Source organism: Nycticebus coucang, chromosome 3 (assembly GCF_027406575.1).
Source record: "Nycticebus coucang isolate mNycCou1 chromosome 3, mNycCou1.pri, whole genome shotgun sequence".
Lineage (NCBI taxonomy): Eukaryota > Metazoa > Chordata > Mammalia > Primates > Lorisidae > Nycticebus > Nycticebus coucang.
The window spans coordinates 76807477-76825992 of NC_069782.1; the positions used below are offsets into that span (position 1 = coordinate 76807477).

Genomic DNA, 18516 nt, shown 5'->3' on the forward strand with positions numbered 1-18516 from the left:
AGGAACCATCACTAATGTTATATTCCCTACATATTGCCCCCCATAGAAAAATCCAAATTCCTTGGACTGGCATTTCAGGTCTTATGTGTTCAATACAATAGCTTTTATAACTTCCCAGAGTCATTTCTTGTCATTTACCACATCATACCCACCCTGAACAATAGGTCCACTTATATCCACAATTTTTTATTCTCAAATGCTCTATTCCACCTTAACCTAGTGAAATTCTACTTATACTGTAAAACACCATCAATCATCAATTCTCTGAAGCTTTTTATCAATGTGTATTGAATATGAATAAAGAAAAATTCTATACAATTTTTTACATAAAAATGTATATATACTTAAAACATCAATCAATGCTGTGAAGCCTTCTTTCAATGTGTATTGAATATATGAATAAAGAAAAATTCTATAAATTTTTTATATCATTCTTATATACAATGTGAAGAGTTGCTTTTCAGAAAAAGAGAAAAAATTGTTTGAACTAATATACTTGTTTGGTATTTCCTAATCTAATATTTGATCTAACATAATGATCTATAAAAACACTCAACAGAAAGACAGCCAAAAAATAACAAATTAGCATTCCAGACACAAGTTTGGTAATCATTGGCTGAAAATGATGGCTAACCATATAAAAATGGACAAAGTTCCCAAGGGAGACCATACAGTGAAAAGAAAGAGAGGACCAATGGAAGAATTTGGTTAAGTCAATTAAATAAAATGTACACAGAACCTTCAAGGTAATTCAGAAGGACACAGTCAGGTATTGCTGTGAGAGGAAATGTCAGCAAGTTACACAGTTCTAGTTTGAGGAATCATCATTGTGGTGCAAGCCGATGCCTTGAACCTAAATGTAATTAAACAAAAAAGCATGTATCTGGGACAAGCAGAGGACTGACTGAAAAAGAAAAAGTAAAGGTAAAAAAAAACTGATGTAAAAAACAAACAAGACCAAACCATGAACCAAAGCAAAAACCTATAACATGATAGCCCAGAATTTCTTTTAAAAGAAAAAAAAAAACAAAGGCTTGGCACTCATAACACAGTGGTTATGGCACCAGCCACATACACCGAGGCTGGCCAGCTAAACAAGAATGGCAACTGCAACAAAAAATAGCTGGGCGTTGTGGCGGGCGCCTGTAGTCCCAGCTACTTAGGAGGCAGAGGCAGGAGAATCGCTTAAGCCCAAGAGTTTGAGGTTGCTGTGAGCTGTGACGCCATAGTACTCTGTCAAGGGTGACATAGTGGGACTCTGTCTAAAAAAGAGAAAGAAAAAAATTAAAAAAGTATAAGCACTAAATAAATATTAAACATAAAAATAACAAATTCTTAAAGAAAGAAAGAAAAAAAAACAACCCAAACCTATTTCAAGAATGTAGGCCACAAAAATCAAATAAGGTAAGGATGCAAAGACATGCCCAGATAGAAATTATGGAGACCTTCAGCGACCTCAGTAATAGCAGTTTCAGAGAAGTAACGAGAAGTGAGAAAGCACTGACACCTACATTAGAACTGAGCTACCAGAGCTGAGTGTTAACACAAATTTCTAAGAGGCTTCTCTGTGAGTTAGGGAAGGACAGACTTGAGTACATGTCAAGGAAAAACAACAGCTGTAAAGTAATCAAAACAGAGTAGGGGGTTGGCGCTGGCCACATGCACTGAGGGTGGTGGCTTTGAACCCAGCCCGGGCCAGCTAAGCAGTAATGACAACTGCAACAAAAAAATAGCCGGGCACTGTGGCAGGCACCTATGGTCCCAGCTACTTGGGAGGCTGACGCAAGAGAATCACTTAAGCCCAAGAGTTTGAAGTTGCTGTGAGCTGTGATGCCACAGCATTCTACTGAGGGTGACATAGTGAGACTCTGTCACCAAAAAAAAAAACAAACAGAGTGGCTCACAACTGTAATCCCAGCACTTTGATAGGCCAAGGCAGGAGGATCACTTGAGGCCAGGAGTGCAGGAACAGTCTAGGCAACAGTGAGACCCCATCTCTACAAAATAAATTAGCCAGGGGGCAGCGCCTGTGGCTCAAAGGAGTAGGGTGCTGGCCCCATATGCCGGAGGTGGCGGGTTCAAGCCCAACTCCAGCCAAAAACCGCAAAATAATAATAAATTAGCCAGGTATGGTAGAGCATTCCTGCAGTCTCAGCTCCTCAGGAAGCTGAGATGGGACAATCACTTGAGCCCAGAAGTTTGAAGTTGCAGTGAGCAATGCCAGAACCCTGCTTCACTGCAGTCCAGGCTGAGTGATAGAGTGAGACACTGGGTCTAAATAAAAAAACAAAACCAGAAAATACTGTGGTATAGGCATAAAGATAGACAAACAGACCAATGGGATAGTCAGCACAGAAACAAGCCCTCACATATATGGTCGAATGACCTTCAACAAGGATGCCAAGACCATTTGATGGAGAAGTTCAGTCTTTTCAACAGAAGGTGCTAGGAAAACTGGTTGTCCACACAGGAAAGAAAATAGGCCCCTACCCTATAAAAATTAACTCAAAATAAAGATTTAACATAAAACATAAAGCCATAAAATTTCTAGAAGGAAACATAAGAGTAAAGCTACTTGACATTGGATTTATTGGTGATTTTTTTAGATATTACACCAAACGCACAAGTAACAGGAGACAATAGAGAAATTGGACTTCAGGAAAATTAAGAACTTTCATGTATCCAAAGATACTGTGAAAAGAGTAAAAAGCAACTCATGGGAGAAAATCCTGCAAATGATTTAATAAGGGATTAATATCTAGAATATATAAACTCCTAAAACTCAACAGCAGAAAAACACAACCAACCTGATTAAAAAATAGGTAAAGGACATGAATAGACATTTCTCAAAAGAAGATATACAAATGGCCAATAAATACATGCAACTAATTATTAGGGAGTCAACGTCACTAATTAGGGAATCAATATTACTAATCATTACAGAAATGCAAATCAAAGCCACAATGACATAACACCTCACACCTATTAGGATAGCTACCGGCAAAAAATAAAAATAAAAAAAAATAAAAACCCAGAAAATAGTACTGATAAAGATGTAGAGAAATTGGAATCCTTGTACACTGTTGGTGGGAATGGAACACAGTATAGCAACTATTGAAACAATATGGTGGTTCCTAAAAACCTCAAAATAGAAATTATGAGCCAGCAATTTCACTTCTAGGTATATACCCAAAAAACCTAAAAGCAGTGTCTCAAGATTTTTGTCCATCCAAGTTTATAGCACCATCATTCACATCAAAATGTGAAAGCAACACACTGTCTACAGATGAATGGATAAGCAAAATGTGTTATATACAATACATGTAAACAGAGTATCGCCTTAAAAAGGAAGGAAATTCTGACACATGCTATAACCTGGATAAAACTTGAACACACTGTAAGTGAAATAAGCCAGTCACAAAAATGCAATATTGTATGATTCCACTTACATGAAATACTTAGTACTTCAAAAACCAAAGACAGAATAGTGGTTGTTAGGAGCTGCCAGGGTGGGTGGGAATAAGATGTTAGTCTTCCAGTACGGAGTTCCAGTTTTACAAGATGGAAAGTGTTCTGGAGAAGGATGGTTATAATGGTTGCCCAATAATGTGAATGTACTTAATGTCACTAAACTGTACATTTAAAAATGGTTAAGATTAGGACGGTGCCTGTGGCTCAGTGAGTAGGGCGCCGGCCCCATATGCTGAGGGGGGGTGGTTCAAACCCAGCCCTGGCCAAACTGCAACAAAAAAAAACATAGCTGGGCGTTGTGGCGGGCGCCTGTAGTCCCAGCTGCTCGGGAGGCTGAGGCAAGAGAATCGCGTAAGCCCAAGAGTTAGAGGTTGCTGTGAGCTGTGTGATGCCATGGCACTCTACCCAAGGGTGGTACAGTGAGACTCTGTCTCTACAAAAAAAAAATGGTTAAAATTATAAATTTCATGTTATGTGTATTTTACCACAATAAAAAGAATTGGAAAAAATTAAGTGAATATATTAAGACTTTATTAATCTCAGCCTTACATAGGAATGAAAAATGAACCTTAAGTGTCTCTAAAAACAAAAAATTCACATGAGAACCAATATATATTAACTATCTTTAAAACTTTGGGGTTACAAAAGTGGTATATCTTTGGTAATCAGTTTCCTATCCTTGGTCTAGGTACTAAAATAAAAAGAAAACAGCTTCCCTCCTCAATGACTGGCTAGCACATCTTTAGGTGTTACTCTTGGGAGAAGTGCTAACGTTATGGTCATTTTTGCTACTATACTTGGGAAGGGCTGGTACTAGAGACTCTCTTTTTATCCAGAACTACCCAGTTCATCAAAAAGAGACTCTTAACCATCACCCTTGCTATTAGACCATAATGCTAAAAAACATCTTTCTAGGGTCATTCCTTAAAACCCACATGGCTCTAAGTGTCCAGCAACTAAGGGGTTGGGAACTACATGTTAATTATTCAATAATCTTGTTTTTTCCTGTAGATCATACCTCTTCCCAGATAAGAGATCTATTTTAATTTTTGTTTAATTTTTCATATATGTCTTACAGTCCTCATAATTATTTTATTAATTGAAAAAGAAGTTTAAGCAAAAAGTTTACTCTGTACTTGTACATAACCCAGAGAACATACTTTCCATTTCTTTTTTCTGTTTTTTGACAATTTCACTTTGTTGCTTGAGGCTAGAGTGCAGTGGCACTACAGCTCACAGCAACCTCAAACTCCTGGGCTCAAGCAATCATCTTGCCTCAGCTTCCTGAGTAGCTGGGACTACAGGTGCATGCCACACCACCTGGCTGGTTTTTCTATTTTTAGTAAAGGTGGGGTCTTGCTTTTATTCAGGCCGGTTTCGAACTCCTGAGCTCAAGCAATCACCTGCCTCATCCTCCCACAGGGCTAAGAATGCAGGTGTGAGTCACTATGCCCGGCCCATTATCTCAATTTCTATTTAAAATTCAGCAGTTACATATATACATATATATAATTATGTCATTATAAGCCTTTTATTGTTTTCAAAATTATCTGTAACTCACCTATTCTTTTCCCCGCTGCTGCATTATTTCCATTCATTCCAATACCACGGGCAGACTACAATTAAAACACAAAACATCTGCAAAGGTGAGTCAATGGAGAACAGAAGAGATCATCAAACATGAAATACTTGTATTTTATTAAGATGCTACTGGCTTTCATTTTAAATTATTTGATTTTTACTTAATTAAATTAACTTAGAAACTGATTCTCACATTTGGCAATATTGTGCATATTATTTACCTTTAAAAGAATAAAATTTGATGGCTCGGCTCGGTGCCTGTGGCTAAGCAGCTAAGGCGCCAGCCACATACACCTGAGCTGGAGGGTTCAAATCCAGCCCTGGCCTGCCAAATTACAATGATGTCTGCAACCAAAAAATAGCCGGGCATTGTGGCAGGCGCCTGTAGTCCCAGCTACTTGGGAGGCAGAGGCAGGAGAACTGCTTGAGCCCAGGTGTTGGAGGTTGCTGTGAGCTGTGATGCCACAGCACTCTACCCAGGGCAACAGCTTGAGGCTCTGTTTCAAAAAAAAAAAAATTTGATGGCTCAAAATTGATGTTCTTACTTGGAAAAAACATTAAAAATATTTAGCTTTTAAAAATATATTGCTTATATATAGCTATATTTATAGCTTATTAATAGCTATATTTATAGCTTTATATAGCTTATAAAAATATATGATAGGGTGGTGCCTGTGGCTTTGGCCCCATATGCTAGAAGTGGTGGGTTCAAACCCAGCCCCGGCCAAACACTGCAAAAAAAAAAAAAGATAAACTATTTATATGAACTTACTTTCAAAATACAGTCCTCAATTCAAGATTACTTAAAATACAACTATAAATAGATTTTCTACAAACTGAACAGTTTCATAAAAAGTTATGGGGAAAAAAATCCAACCTTAGGCCTCATATTTGAGTAAACAAAAAACAAACCTCAAATATGCTGATCATCACAAGGGTAACTAGTAGAGAATGTTGACAGGAAAATACTTACTAGAAAAAATTCCGTAGGTTCTAACTGGGGGGAACTTTTCCTAAGGCTTTCTTCCTGAAAATGCTGGAGGTTTGTAGGCAGCCCCATTGCAGAGGGCCGAAGCCTGCCCACTCCACGTGTGCTCTGTAAATTGTCTCTGCTCGTGCTCCGAGCCAGTGAAGCAAGAAAACCAAGGTTATTTACACAACCAACAGGCTCTTTGGAAGCCTTGTTAGCCATTTCTGTGATATCTCGAGCCTCAACCTTGGAAATAATATCAGATCTTTTCCCAGGTGAATCAACTTTAACACCTCGAAAGCGAGTAGTCCTAGAGAAAGAAGAATCAGTTATGTTTCGATCATCCAATGACTGGAGGACATTTTGTGAAGCAGAAGAGTGAAGGCTCCCAGACTCAAAACATTTGGACTGTCTCTGTGGTTTCACCAAAGAACTATGTAGCGGCATTGGTGCAGAACAGCGGATAGGTGACAAGAGTCTATTCTTGTGTGGACTTAATTCACGGTGCTTAAGAACAGGAGTCTCTACTGATTCACTGCTCAGTACTCTTGAAACATGTTTAAAATGCTGCTCTGTAGCTCTGAACCCTTTATCACTGTTAGTGAGTAAGAACTCTGGATTTACCTTCCGTGTGCCCTCTGAGCCACTGTTCTGTTCTTCAGCATTTCTTTCTGTAAATGAAGTAAATGAACCCACTTCAGGTAGAAGTGATTCTTCAGTTACACACTTTTCTGAAGCTGGAAATAAGACAGGGTCATCCTCATTATTAGATGTCAAGTTTCCTGAAAAGTGTTTTGTCCGCCCAATAAGGGATGGTCCAAGATGGAAAATAGAATCAGCACGCTCTTTCTCGTTTTCAAAGTCCAGGTGGAGAATGTGAGGTGGTAGTCTGATGCTACTACTGGCATGAGGGTGTGTGTTACTCTCCCAGTTACCATCTTCCTTAAGAAATTCACTAGTGACAGATGATATGGGTCTATCAGCAGAGGGCTGAGGTGCCAAATGTGAAATTGCATTCCTGGACTTTTCAGGTAGGTATGTATTCCCAGGAGAAGGTAAACAAGGTTGCCCAATGTGGGGGAGGACCCTTAGCAATCTGTGGCGAGCTGTTGCGGTGGAACCACTAGACGGCCGAGGAGCTACAGGTGGCCGAGGCTTTACTTTGACAGCTTTCTTAGGCTAAAAGAAAAGAGTGAATAAATAATTTCTTTACACAGTCACTTTCTCTGCCCATTAACAAAAATTAATAAAGGAAGAAAATGTTACTTACCATAACATATTGGCATTTTTATTATCTCAATTTAGAATGTTTTTTAAAAGATTAAAATCTTAAGATTATGACTGAGAAGAATTTTGCTATCTTCCCTCACTGAGTAAAATTTTCTGAGACTGTTGAAGAAAAATGATTTTGTTTATTTCCTCACTATTATTTCTTAACATTTTACTTAGAAGAAAATTAATTACATTAGATGTGACCTTCCTGACCTATATTAGATTCCCAGTAATTTTTCCTAGTGGGATCAATCAATAAATGTTTGACTAGGTAGGTAGGTAGGAAGAAAAGTTAATGGGTCTAACCTGCTATCCTTGAAAAGGCTTGCTCACATGTTCAGCTTTTAGGAACTTGTATTTCAGGTGGGTTCCCATGATCCTATCTGGCAAGAGGGGCTCACTGTACCTACACAAACACTGCAACCAAAATATGGTTTATGCTGAACACCTGCTTTCCTTCTGGTAGTCTGCAATGCACATGTTAGGCAGAGGGTGCTACACAAATGGGCCAAATAAAATTCCTGGGCACGAAGTCTCTAATGAGCTTCCCTGGTAGAAAATATTTCACACATGCTGTCACAATTCACTGATAAAGGAATTGGGCACACTGCCCTTGACTGGATAAGGATTCTAGGAAGCGCGTGCCTGTGCCTAGGCTCTGTGCACTTTTACCCTTTGCTCATATTGCTTTGTATCTTTTTGTGTAATAAATCTAAACCTTATATACAACAATATACTATATTCTACGGTCCTGTGAATCTTCCTAGCAAATTATCAAACCCGGGGCAGTCTTGGGGTCCCCTGGCATAGTAGGTTTTGTACCATATAAACTTATAATTTTATGAATAAAGTCAAGAAACTTTAGCTCTTAAAAACAAACAAAATGCTAGTAGAGCAGGCATCAGGATGGTACAGAATATCTAAAGACATACCAGCATTCTCACTTGTAAGAAATGTAAGATATATCAACATGTAAGAAAAGCCAGATAATTCAGGGGATACCAATTGAGGCAAGGAGAGCCAGAGGAGCTAAAAAGGAAGAACATTAGAAAGATTAACTGGCTCCTATAGCTGTTTGTTTATTTGCTTGTTTTTGAGACAGAGTCTCACTCTGTTGTCTGAGCTGGTATGCAGTGGTGTCATCGTAGCTCACAGCAACCTCAAACTCCTGGGCTCAAGTGATTTTCCTGCCTCAGTCTCCCAAGTAAGCTATAGGCGTACACCACACCTGGCTAATTTTTTCTGTATTTTGCAGAGATGGGGTCTCAGTCTTGCTTAAGATCACCTTGGCCCAGCAGAGTGATAGGATTACAGAGGTAAGTCACTGCAACCAGCCTTATAGCTGCTTTTATGTTGGGACCGTTGTCTTGCCAATCTGCAATTCCAAATTCAGCAAAAATATTTTATGACTTCTCGGCTGTAGAGGTTAATGGCAATCTGAATTTCTCCATATATCCTCCAAAAAGCACACAGATCAACACCATAAACAAATGAATCACTTATAACCCATGTCTTCAGCAAAACTGGATGTCCAAATAATATGAACTTCAAATTAGCTATAAGTAGGAAAATATCCAAATCTGGGAGACTTGTCTGCGAAGCCTATGCTTGTGGTGAGAGACAGGCAAGAGTGTGGAGCTTCACAGGATGGAACAGACGGGATGGGATGAGATGGGACGGGAAGGGAAAGGAAGAGAGAAAGAGAGAAGAGGTATGTGGATAAACTAGGGTGGAAAGAACAAAGACAAAATAAACCTGAAAAAGAGAAAATGGATCACAAATCAGAAAACACACTGATCTTGCCCTCTAATAAAAATGCCACTGACTTTAAAAACTTCGTTTTACTGTATCAAGAGCAGAGAGTACTCCTGAAATGGGAAACCTACTTCCTTATGTAAAATTCTCACTTCTGTGAATTAACACATAACTGTTAATGCTGACCTGAGTAAATAAAATCTGAAAATAAAAAGATAAAGGCAGGCCAAATCCACACAAAATTATTATAAAAAATATAGAAAACAAGAATCAGAACATTTCAGCTGATGGAAATTCTCCCCCAAAACAATAAAGCAAAAGAAAACTACATCATAATACTCCAACCTTAATTAAATATCCTGAAGTTAGTATTTGCAGATGTTTTTTAAAAATCACACCAAATCATAAACCAAAAACCTCAAAACACAATGGACAAAAAATAGAAAGGTATGAAATGAGAGCCGTAAACCTGCAAATACCCTGAAGAAAACACATCATCTCAGAAACGAAGACTAAATTAGAGATGCTCAAAGGAGACTAGATTCTACTGAATAAATACTGAAGAAATGTTTGAAAACAGGAAAAAGAATAAAAACAAAATAATTTCTTAATATAAGGATAAGAGATAAGACTACAAACTAATAAACCTTTTTAAAAGGAAGTAAAGAGAACCCTCAAAGAACTCAAATTAGACTTCCCAGGTGATCCTGCAATCCCCTTACTAGGCATCTACCAAGAAGAAAAAAATATTCTTTTGGGTGGCACCTGTGGCTCAATGAGTAGGGCGCCGGCCCCATATGCCAAGGGTGGCGGGTTCAAACCTGGCCCCGGCCAAACTGCAACAAAAAAAATAGCCGGGCGTTGTGGCCGGTGCCTGTAGTCCCAGCTGCTTGGGAGGCTGAGGCAAGAGAATCGCGTAGGCCCAAGAGTTGGAGGTTGCTGTGAGCTGTGTGACGTCATGGCACTCTACCCAAGGGCGGTACAGTGAGACTCTGTCTCTACAAAAAAAAAAAAAAAAAAAGAAAAAAAATCCTTTTATCATAAGGACATTTGCACTAGACTGTTTACTGCAACTCAATTTACAATCGCCAAAATGTGGAAACAACCAAAATGCCCACCAACCCAGGAACGGATTAACAAGCTGTGGTATATGTACACCATGGAATACGATTCAACCATTTAAAAAGGTGGAGACTTTACATCTTTTGTATTAATCTAGATGGAGTTGGAATACCTTCTTCTTAGTAAAGTATCACAAGAATGGAGAAGCAAGAATCCAATGTACTCAATTCTAATATGAAGCCAGTAGACAATCTAATACATGTCCACAGAAGAGAAAAACTGAAATCAATTTAAGGTGAGAGGGCAGCGGAATAAGGAAATAGGGACAGGGGAGGAGAGAAGGGGATGGGTGTGTTCCCACTTAATGGGCACAATGTTAGGGTGTATGGCACACCTCTTGGGGGTGGGACACAATTATAAGAGGGATTTTACCTAACAAAGGCAAACACTGTAACCTAATTCTTTGTACCCTCAAACTGAAACAATAAAAAAAAAAAGGATAAGAAAGTGGTTATATAGAAGAAAGAATTGCCAATATATGTATAAAGGAAGTCCCTAAGAAAGAAAACAAAGAAACAAATACATTAATCATTAAAAATTCATAAACTCGAGGGTGGCGCCTGTGGCTCAGTGAGTAGGGCACTGGCCCCACATGCTGAGGGTGGCGGGTTCGGACCCAGCCCCGGCCAAACTGCAACAGAAAAATAGCCGGGCGTTGTGGAGGGCGCCTGTAGTCCCAGCTGCTCGGGAGGCTGAGGCACGAGAATCACATAAGCCCAAGAGTTAGAGGATGCTGTGAGCCCTGTGACGCCACGGCACTCTACCCGAGGGCGGTACAGTGAGACTCTGTCTCTACAAAAAAAAAAATTCATAAACTCGGGGAGGCGCCTGTGGCTCAGTGAGTAGGGCGCCAGCCCCATATACCGAGGGTGGCGGGTTCAAAGCCAGCCCCGGCCAAACTGCAACAAAAAAATAGCCGGGCGTTGTGGCAGGTGCCTGTAGTCCCGGCTGCTCAGGAGGCTGAGGCAGGAGAATTGCCTAAGCCCAGGAGTTGGAGGTTGCTGTGAGCTGTGTGATGCCACAGCACTCTACCAAGGGCAATAAAGTGAAACTTTGTCTCTACAAAAAAAATTAAAAATAAAAAAAATAAACTCTAAGAAGTGATCCTGAAATAATTTAATCTTCATGATAAAAAGGCTCAAATGTATAGTGAAAATTGACCCAGAATGGTTAATTAAAAGACATATCATATCCTAGTAAAAATAAAATTACATTTTTAAGAAAAATCCTCACTTTCTCTGGACAAAGAATTCATATGATTTACAAACAAAAGAATGTCAGATCAGCAATTAGATTTCTGAATAGCAATATACAAAGCAAGACAACAGCACAGTAACATTTTAAAGAAACTCAAGGAAAAAAGTGTGAACCAAGCATTTTATATCCAGCCATGTTGTCAATAAGAGTTAAGGCTAAAAAAGGTTTTAAATATGCAAAAATTCAAGAATTACTGTACTTACCATCTTTTCCTGAGAAGTTTCCTAGAGATAAAGAGTCTTCTATCCAAAAAAGTATGGGGAAACCAGCAAAAAGACAAATAAGAATGGGATATACTTTCTTAAAATAAGAATGAGGACAAAGATAGAAAAATGATTTATAAATGTTCTATTTTCTTAAAAAGTAGAAATAATGCAAATTTTAAAATGAGAGAAAAAAGGAAGAGAGAAAAGAAAGAGTTATCACTTAGTTAATAAGTAGGGAGATTAGGTATAGTGGTTTATGGCTGTAATCAGCATCAAGTTGACAAATAAGGAAACAAAAGACCTAAACAATCCACAAGGTCAATCTAGAGAGATGTCTATCCTATTGTTACCTGGATAAATTACCCTGTGAAGTATACATGGAACATTTATGAAAGGTGATATTAAATCTCAAAGAGTAAGTTTATAAAGTAGAAATATTAACATTTTCATGTAATCATACTATAAATTTAAAGACAATAAAAAATGTAAGAGGGACTTTACCTAACAAATGCAAACAGTGTAACCTGGTTTCTTGTACCCTGAATGAATCCCCATAATAAAAAAAAATAATAATAATAATAAAAATCACAAAGGCTCTACCACCAGGAATTTTTCAAAATCTATTAAACAACTCTTGGACTAAAGTATAAATACCAACTAAAACTGCAAATTTTCTACAAAGAAAATTTAAAATTAAAAAGCTACAAATTAACATATGTTACTCTTGGCGTTTTGTATTTAGAAGAATACATCATCTGTGTAATATTCCTGTCAAAAATGTTTAACTTGCATATAATCATGATGAAACTATCAAATTTCCAAATGGAGACTTTACTAAACAACTGGCTTATTCTCTTCAAAAATATCTGACTGTAATGTCCAAATGAGGCTAAGAAACAGGTCTATGTAAACATTAAAAGTTTTAGTGTTTTTTAAATGCAAGGTATGATTCTTGACTGGATCCCCAGAATCCATTGATAGCTATCAAGAACATCACTGAGACTTGGGAAATGTGAATACACAAGACATAAAGTGCATCAGTGATAAATTACGTGAGTGCAACAACTGTATTGTGGTCATGCAGAAGGCATGGAAGATACGTGCTGAAGTCAGTATTTAGGAGGAGTGTCATGGTATCTGCAATTAACTGCCAAATTGATCAAGATAAAAAAAAAAAAATACCGAGAGAAAGCAAATGTGAAAAACTATTAGTGAATCTAGATAAAGCATATATGTGTGTTCACTGTACTAGTCTGAGACATTTCTAAAATGTTACCTTTAAAATTAAAAAGGTAAAGGGGCGGCGCCTGTGGCTCAGTGAGTGGGGCACCGGCCCCATATGCCCAGGATGGCGGGTTCAAACCCAGCCCCAGCCAAACTGCAACAACAACAACAACAAAAATAGCTGGGTGTTGTGGCGGGCGCCTGTAGTCCCAGCTGCTCGGGAGACTGAGGCAAGAGAATCGCGTAAGCCCAAGAGTTAGAGGTTGCTGTGAGCCGTGTGACGCCACGGCACCCTACCCGAGGGGTACAATGAGACTCTGTCTCTACAAAAAAAAAAAAAAAATTAAAAAGGTAAAATAAATAAGTTTTCAGATAAATGCTGAGAAAATCTGTTGTTTGGAACCCACAGTAGTGCCAAAGAAGATAAAATATCTGAAGAAGACTCCCCTCCCCCCACCCCCACCCCCGGCAATTGAAGCAACACTAAAAATACATTACTGGGATCTCATCAAACTAAAAAGCTTCTGCACTGCCAAGAACACAGTAAGTAAAGCGAACAGACAACCTTTGCTTCCAACAAAGGTCTGATAACTAGAATCTACAGAGAACTCAAACTAATCAATAAGAAAAGAATAAATAACCCCATTTCTGTGTGGGCAAGAGACTTGAACAGAAACTTCTCTGATGAAGACAGGCACATGGCCTACAAATGCATGAAAAAATGCTCATCATCCTTAATCATCAGAGAAATACAAATCAAAACCACTTTGAGATATCATCTAACTCCAATAAGTACCAGAAAGTGGCAGAAATCATTTTTAAAAGACTGTAACAGATGAGGACACATACTGTAATCTGTACAGAAGCTATGTAAATAAATCAGCATAAGAATGTATAAGTATCAAAGGTATGAAGAAGAAAAATTAAGTAACAAAAAGACTAATCTTCCCTCAAAAAAAGGGCAAATAGGAGAAAAAAATGAAACATAATGGTTGGTGAAACAGAAAGCAAATAAAAAAGAAGGAAAAAATCTGAACATTTAAGTAATTACATATAAGTATACTAAAAGGCTAAGCTTGCCAGTTAGATAAAAAAAATAAAATAAATACAACCATGTGCTGCTTAAAAATAAGAACAGAGATTGAAAGTAATAAAATGGAAAGAATATACAATATGAACACAAACCAAAACAATGCTGCTGTAGTTCTACTAATAATTGATAAAGTAGATCTTAGGAGCGTTATAAGAAAAGCAGAAAAATATTTTACTAATATTTTCATAATAAGAGTGTTAAACCATAAGGAAGAGATCATAAATCCAAATCTGCATTTGATCCAATGACAGAGCTTCAAAACATGTAATGCAAAAATAATTATAGGCTGGGCACGGTGGCTCACGCCTATAATCCTAGCACTCTGGGAAGCTGAGCTGTGTGGAGAAGTGGCTGGATTGCCTGAGTTCAGGAGTTGAAGACCAGCCTGAGCAAAAGTGAGACCCTCTCTTTAAAAATACACAGGCATTGTGGTGGGTGCCTATAGTCCTAGCTACTAGGTAGGCTGAGGCAAGAGAATCACTTGAGCCCAAGAGGGAGGGAGGGAGGGAGGGAGGGAGGGAGGGAGGGAGGAAGGGAGGAAGGAAGGAAGGAAGGAAGGAAGGAAGGAAGGAAAGAAAAGAAAACAAAAGATATATATACATATATTAATAGTAGAATGTAAGTGATGGATAAACAAATGTTCCCTGTAAATTTTCCTCAACTTTACTAATGTTGGAAAGAAAATAAATTTGCAGCCCAATTTCTCTCATGAACAAAAATCCTTTAAAAAGTTAGCAAACTAAATCTAAAGAAAAAGAAAAACACATCAAAAGCTAGAGTAATTTATTCTAAGAATGCAAAAATAATTTCAAATTTTTAAAACATCAATTCATCACATTATCAATATATTTTTATTCAGTGTAAAACACTTTTTAATTTCCTTTTGGTTTTCTTCTTGACCTATCAGTTACTAAGAAGTGTGTTTTAACATCAAAAGATTTTTCCATACATCTTTCTGTTACTGATTTCCAATTTTATTCCAGTGTAATCAAAGAACATTTTTTGAATTACTTGATTCTTTTAAAATTCGTTGGAATAGGGTGGCGCCTGTAGCTCAAGGAGTAGGGCGCTGGTCCCATATGCCGGAGGTGGCGGGTTCAAAACCAGCCCTGGCCAAAAAAAAAAAATTCGTTGGAATATTTATAACACACCCAACAGGAATCTGGGGTTGTGATGAGGGGGATAAAACTTGTGGCCTCCCTATAAATAAATTCCCTATATGTGAAGAAGAAGAAAAATTATAACATGCATGTGGTGCGTATATGGGTGATCACTGTATAATTCTTTGAACTGTGCTGTATGTTTGAAAAATTGCCTAATAAAATATTGCAAAATTTAAAGAACTTATGGGAACTTGTTTCATGGCACACAATATGTTTACCTTGTAAATGTTCTGCATGTACTTAAAAAGAAATATGTATATTCTCTTGTTGGGTAGAAGAGTCTGTAAATGTTAATTGGGTTAAGTAGGTTGATAGCACTGTTCAAGTCTTCTAATATCCTTCCTGATTTTTTATCTGTACTATCTATTTTTAAGAGTGGGGGGGTGCTGAAATTATTCAAATAATGTATTTGCACATTTTTCTTTGTAGTTTTTATTTTGCATATTTTGAAGTGCAAGTGCATAAACGTTTAGGACTGTAGAGAAAGGATTTTTTTCTTAATAGAGCTAGGTCAATTGTTCTCCATAGGAAAAAGAAAAAAAGCTCTTTAACTTGATATTGCATTTTTTTAAATTCAGATAGATGAGAAAGGAATAACCATAAAGCTTTAAGACATGTGGTAGGAAAAATTTCATTAAAATGTTATAAAAATAATGATCATAAAAGCAAATCTGATAAATCAGAATACATTATAGTTAAAAAACATTCACTAATAGAATAAAAAAGTGAGAGAGCAAGCTGCTTAGTGTTAGAATACCTGCAAATCACACATCTAACAAAGAATTTGTATCCGAAGTATATAAAAATACCTACATAATCCAAAGATAATTCATTTACAAATGAACAAATGAGCAGGCACTTCACAGAGGACAGTTTCTTAATGGCCAATAAGCATGTGAAAGGTCAACATTATCCCTCACTAGAGCAAAGGAAATGAAAACTGCTACATAGCCAAGAGAATGGTTAAAATGAAAAGGAATGGCAATATCAAGTGTTAGCAAAACCAGTGTATGGTGCCTATGATCGCATTAATGTACACAACTGTGATTTAATAAAAAAAAAAAAAAGAAAGAAAGCTATAACCCCCCCCCCCAAAAAAAAAGTGTTAGCAAGGATGCAGCACAAACCTATAAATCTTATGTTATTGATGGGAGTATAAATTGGTTTGAAAGCTTTGTAAAATTGTTTGGCATAACCATTAAAGTTAAAAATGCATCTTTCCTACGACTCTGAAAGTCCACTGCTAGGTATATGCCCCAAAGAAAAGACCGTATATGGCCATCAAAGGATGTATAAGACTTGTTGATAAAAGTCAAAAGCTAGAAACAACCAAACATCTATCAAAAGGAGAAGAGAGAAACAAACTGAAATCACACAGTGGAATGGTAGCGGGGGTGTCCAACTTTTTCTCTGCTGCACATTAGAGGAAGAGATGTCTGGGGCCACACATTAAATATACAAACACTAATGGAAGCTGATTGGCAAGAAGAAAAGTCATGCATACTTTTCTTGATATCTAACACCACGGAAAGGCAAAACAGTCCTCAAATAATCCGCATGTGGCCCACATCCTACAGGTTGCACACCACTGGACATCAATAAGAAAGAATAACTACAGGCTTGGAGCCTGTAGCCCAGTGGTTACGGCAACAGCCACATATACCGAGGCTGGTGAGTTCAAACCCGGCCTAGGGCCAGCTAAAACAACAATGACAACTGCAACAAAAAATAGCCTGGCGTTGTGGCAGGCACCTGTAGTCCCAACTGCTTAAGAGTCTGAGGCAAGAAAAGTGCTTAAGCCCAAGAGTTGGAGGTTGCTGTGAGCTATGATGTCACAACACTCTACTGAGGGTGACATGGTGGGACTCTGTCTCAAAAAAAAAAAAAAAAAGAAGAATCAAAACTGCAACCAAAAAATAGGTGGGCATTCTGGCAGCCACCTGTACTCCCAGCTACTTGGGAGGCTGAGGCAAGAGAATGGCTTAAGCCCAAGAATTGGAAGTTGCTGTGAGCTGTGATGCCATGGCACTATGGCACTCTACCAAGGGTGACACAGTGAAACTGTCTCAAAAAAAAAAAAAGAGAGAAAGAAAGAATAACTGATACATGTAGTAACACAGATGGATCAAAAAAATATATTAAACACAAAAATCCAGACCAAAAGAAGAAGAGTATATTCCTTATGATTCCATTTATATAAATTTCCAGAATAGGTAAAATTTACTTCTGGTAACAGATGTAAGAATAGTAGTTATTGAGATGTGCCACGACCCACGACCGGCGCCCACCCAGACCTCCGTAAGAGCTGTGCTGTGACCCATGACCCATGATCAGTGCCCACCCAGACCTCAGTAAGAGCTGCACTGGAACCCGCGACTCTGGACCCCAGGCCAGAGGACGCCCTGACCAGGAACTCCTGGCACCACGCAACCCCACATCCTCCCTCCTGTACACTCCCAGCCTCTACACTAGCCCACTCATCTGGCCAGGGACTCTGGTAGCCATGTGCCCTCTGGAGCCCTCCCTGCCTCTGCATGGAGCCCTTCTCCTGGCCAGAAACTGCTGGAACTTTGGGCCCTCTGTGCCAAAGTCACTGGGCGCCAGGCACTCCCAGAACTGTGGGCACCACTCCCACCCTGTTGCTGGATCCAGGTGTGTCACACTCCAGAGCAGCTCCCACAACGAGAACTCCAGGGCTGGGGCAGCCCCAGAGGAGCTAAACAGGGTCACTCCCTACAAAGATCCAGCAACAACAGAGTGATCCCGATGGGGACTAATGTTGGAGAGACACCTCCCAAACTCTGAAGACGGCCAGAGGCAACGGTGAAAGACAATCATGAAGCGAAATAAAGGGAAATACTCTGGCACTATGAATAATCAGAGTAGATCAACTCCCCCAAGGAACAATGGGGCAGACACAGCACAAGGTCCATGAACAAACAAATAGCTGAGATGTCAGAAACTGAATTCAGGATCTGCACAGCAAATAAGATCGAATTAGAATTCCAAGCAATAACCCAAAAGATATCTCAAGAATTAAACAAATTCAAAGACCAAATGACCAAAGATTTTGACACACTGAGACAAGCAGTTCCAGCAATCAAAGATCTGAGAAACACAGTAGAATCCCTCAGTAACACAATGGAGCAAGCAGAAGAAAGGATTTCTAACATTGAAGACAAAGTTTTGAAATGCTCCCAAACCCTCAAAGAGGAAGAGAAATGGAGGGCAAAAACAGATCACTCTCTTAGGGAGCTCTGGGATAATTCGAAGAAAACTAATATTTGTCTTATGGGGATCCCTGAAAGCAATGAAGTGGCTTCACAAGGCACAGAGTCTCTTCTCCATGAGATTATGAAAGAGAACTTTCCAGAGATGCCAAGAGATTCTGAAATTCAGATA

General features: G+C 38.6%; 1 protein-coding gene, 1 non-coding gene and 1 pseudogene across 13 annotated transcripts in view; 2 read left to right on the top strand and 1 right to left on the bottom strand.

The window, feature by feature from the left end:
- LOC128580506 (elongation factor 1-alpha 1-like) overlaps positions 1–18516 on the top strand; it is a 143292-nt pseudogene that overhangs the window by 100019 nt on the left and 24757 nt on the right.
- ZFAND4 (zinc finger AN1-type containing 4) overlaps positions 1–18516 on the bottom strand; it is a 96723-nt gene that overhangs the window by 5120 nt on the left and 73087 nt on the right. For all 12 annotated transcript variants that reach the window (XM_053582405.1, XM_053582408.1, XM_053582399.1 and 9 more), the window contains 2 exons: positions 6026–7201; positions 5033–5087 (listed from right to left, as the gene is read on the bottom strand). In XM_053582405.1, coding sequence (XP_053438380.1) covers positions 5033–5087; positions 6026–7201 — 1231 coding nt within the window. The remainder of the gene's footprint in view (positions 1–5032; positions 5088–6025; positions 7202–18516) is intronic.
- LOC128582934 (small nucleolar RNA SNORA11) lies at positions 15040–15174 on the top strand. Its single transcript, XR_008379344.1, has one exon. It is a non-coding gene; the product is annotated as a small nucleolar RNA SNORA11 (small nucleolar RNA).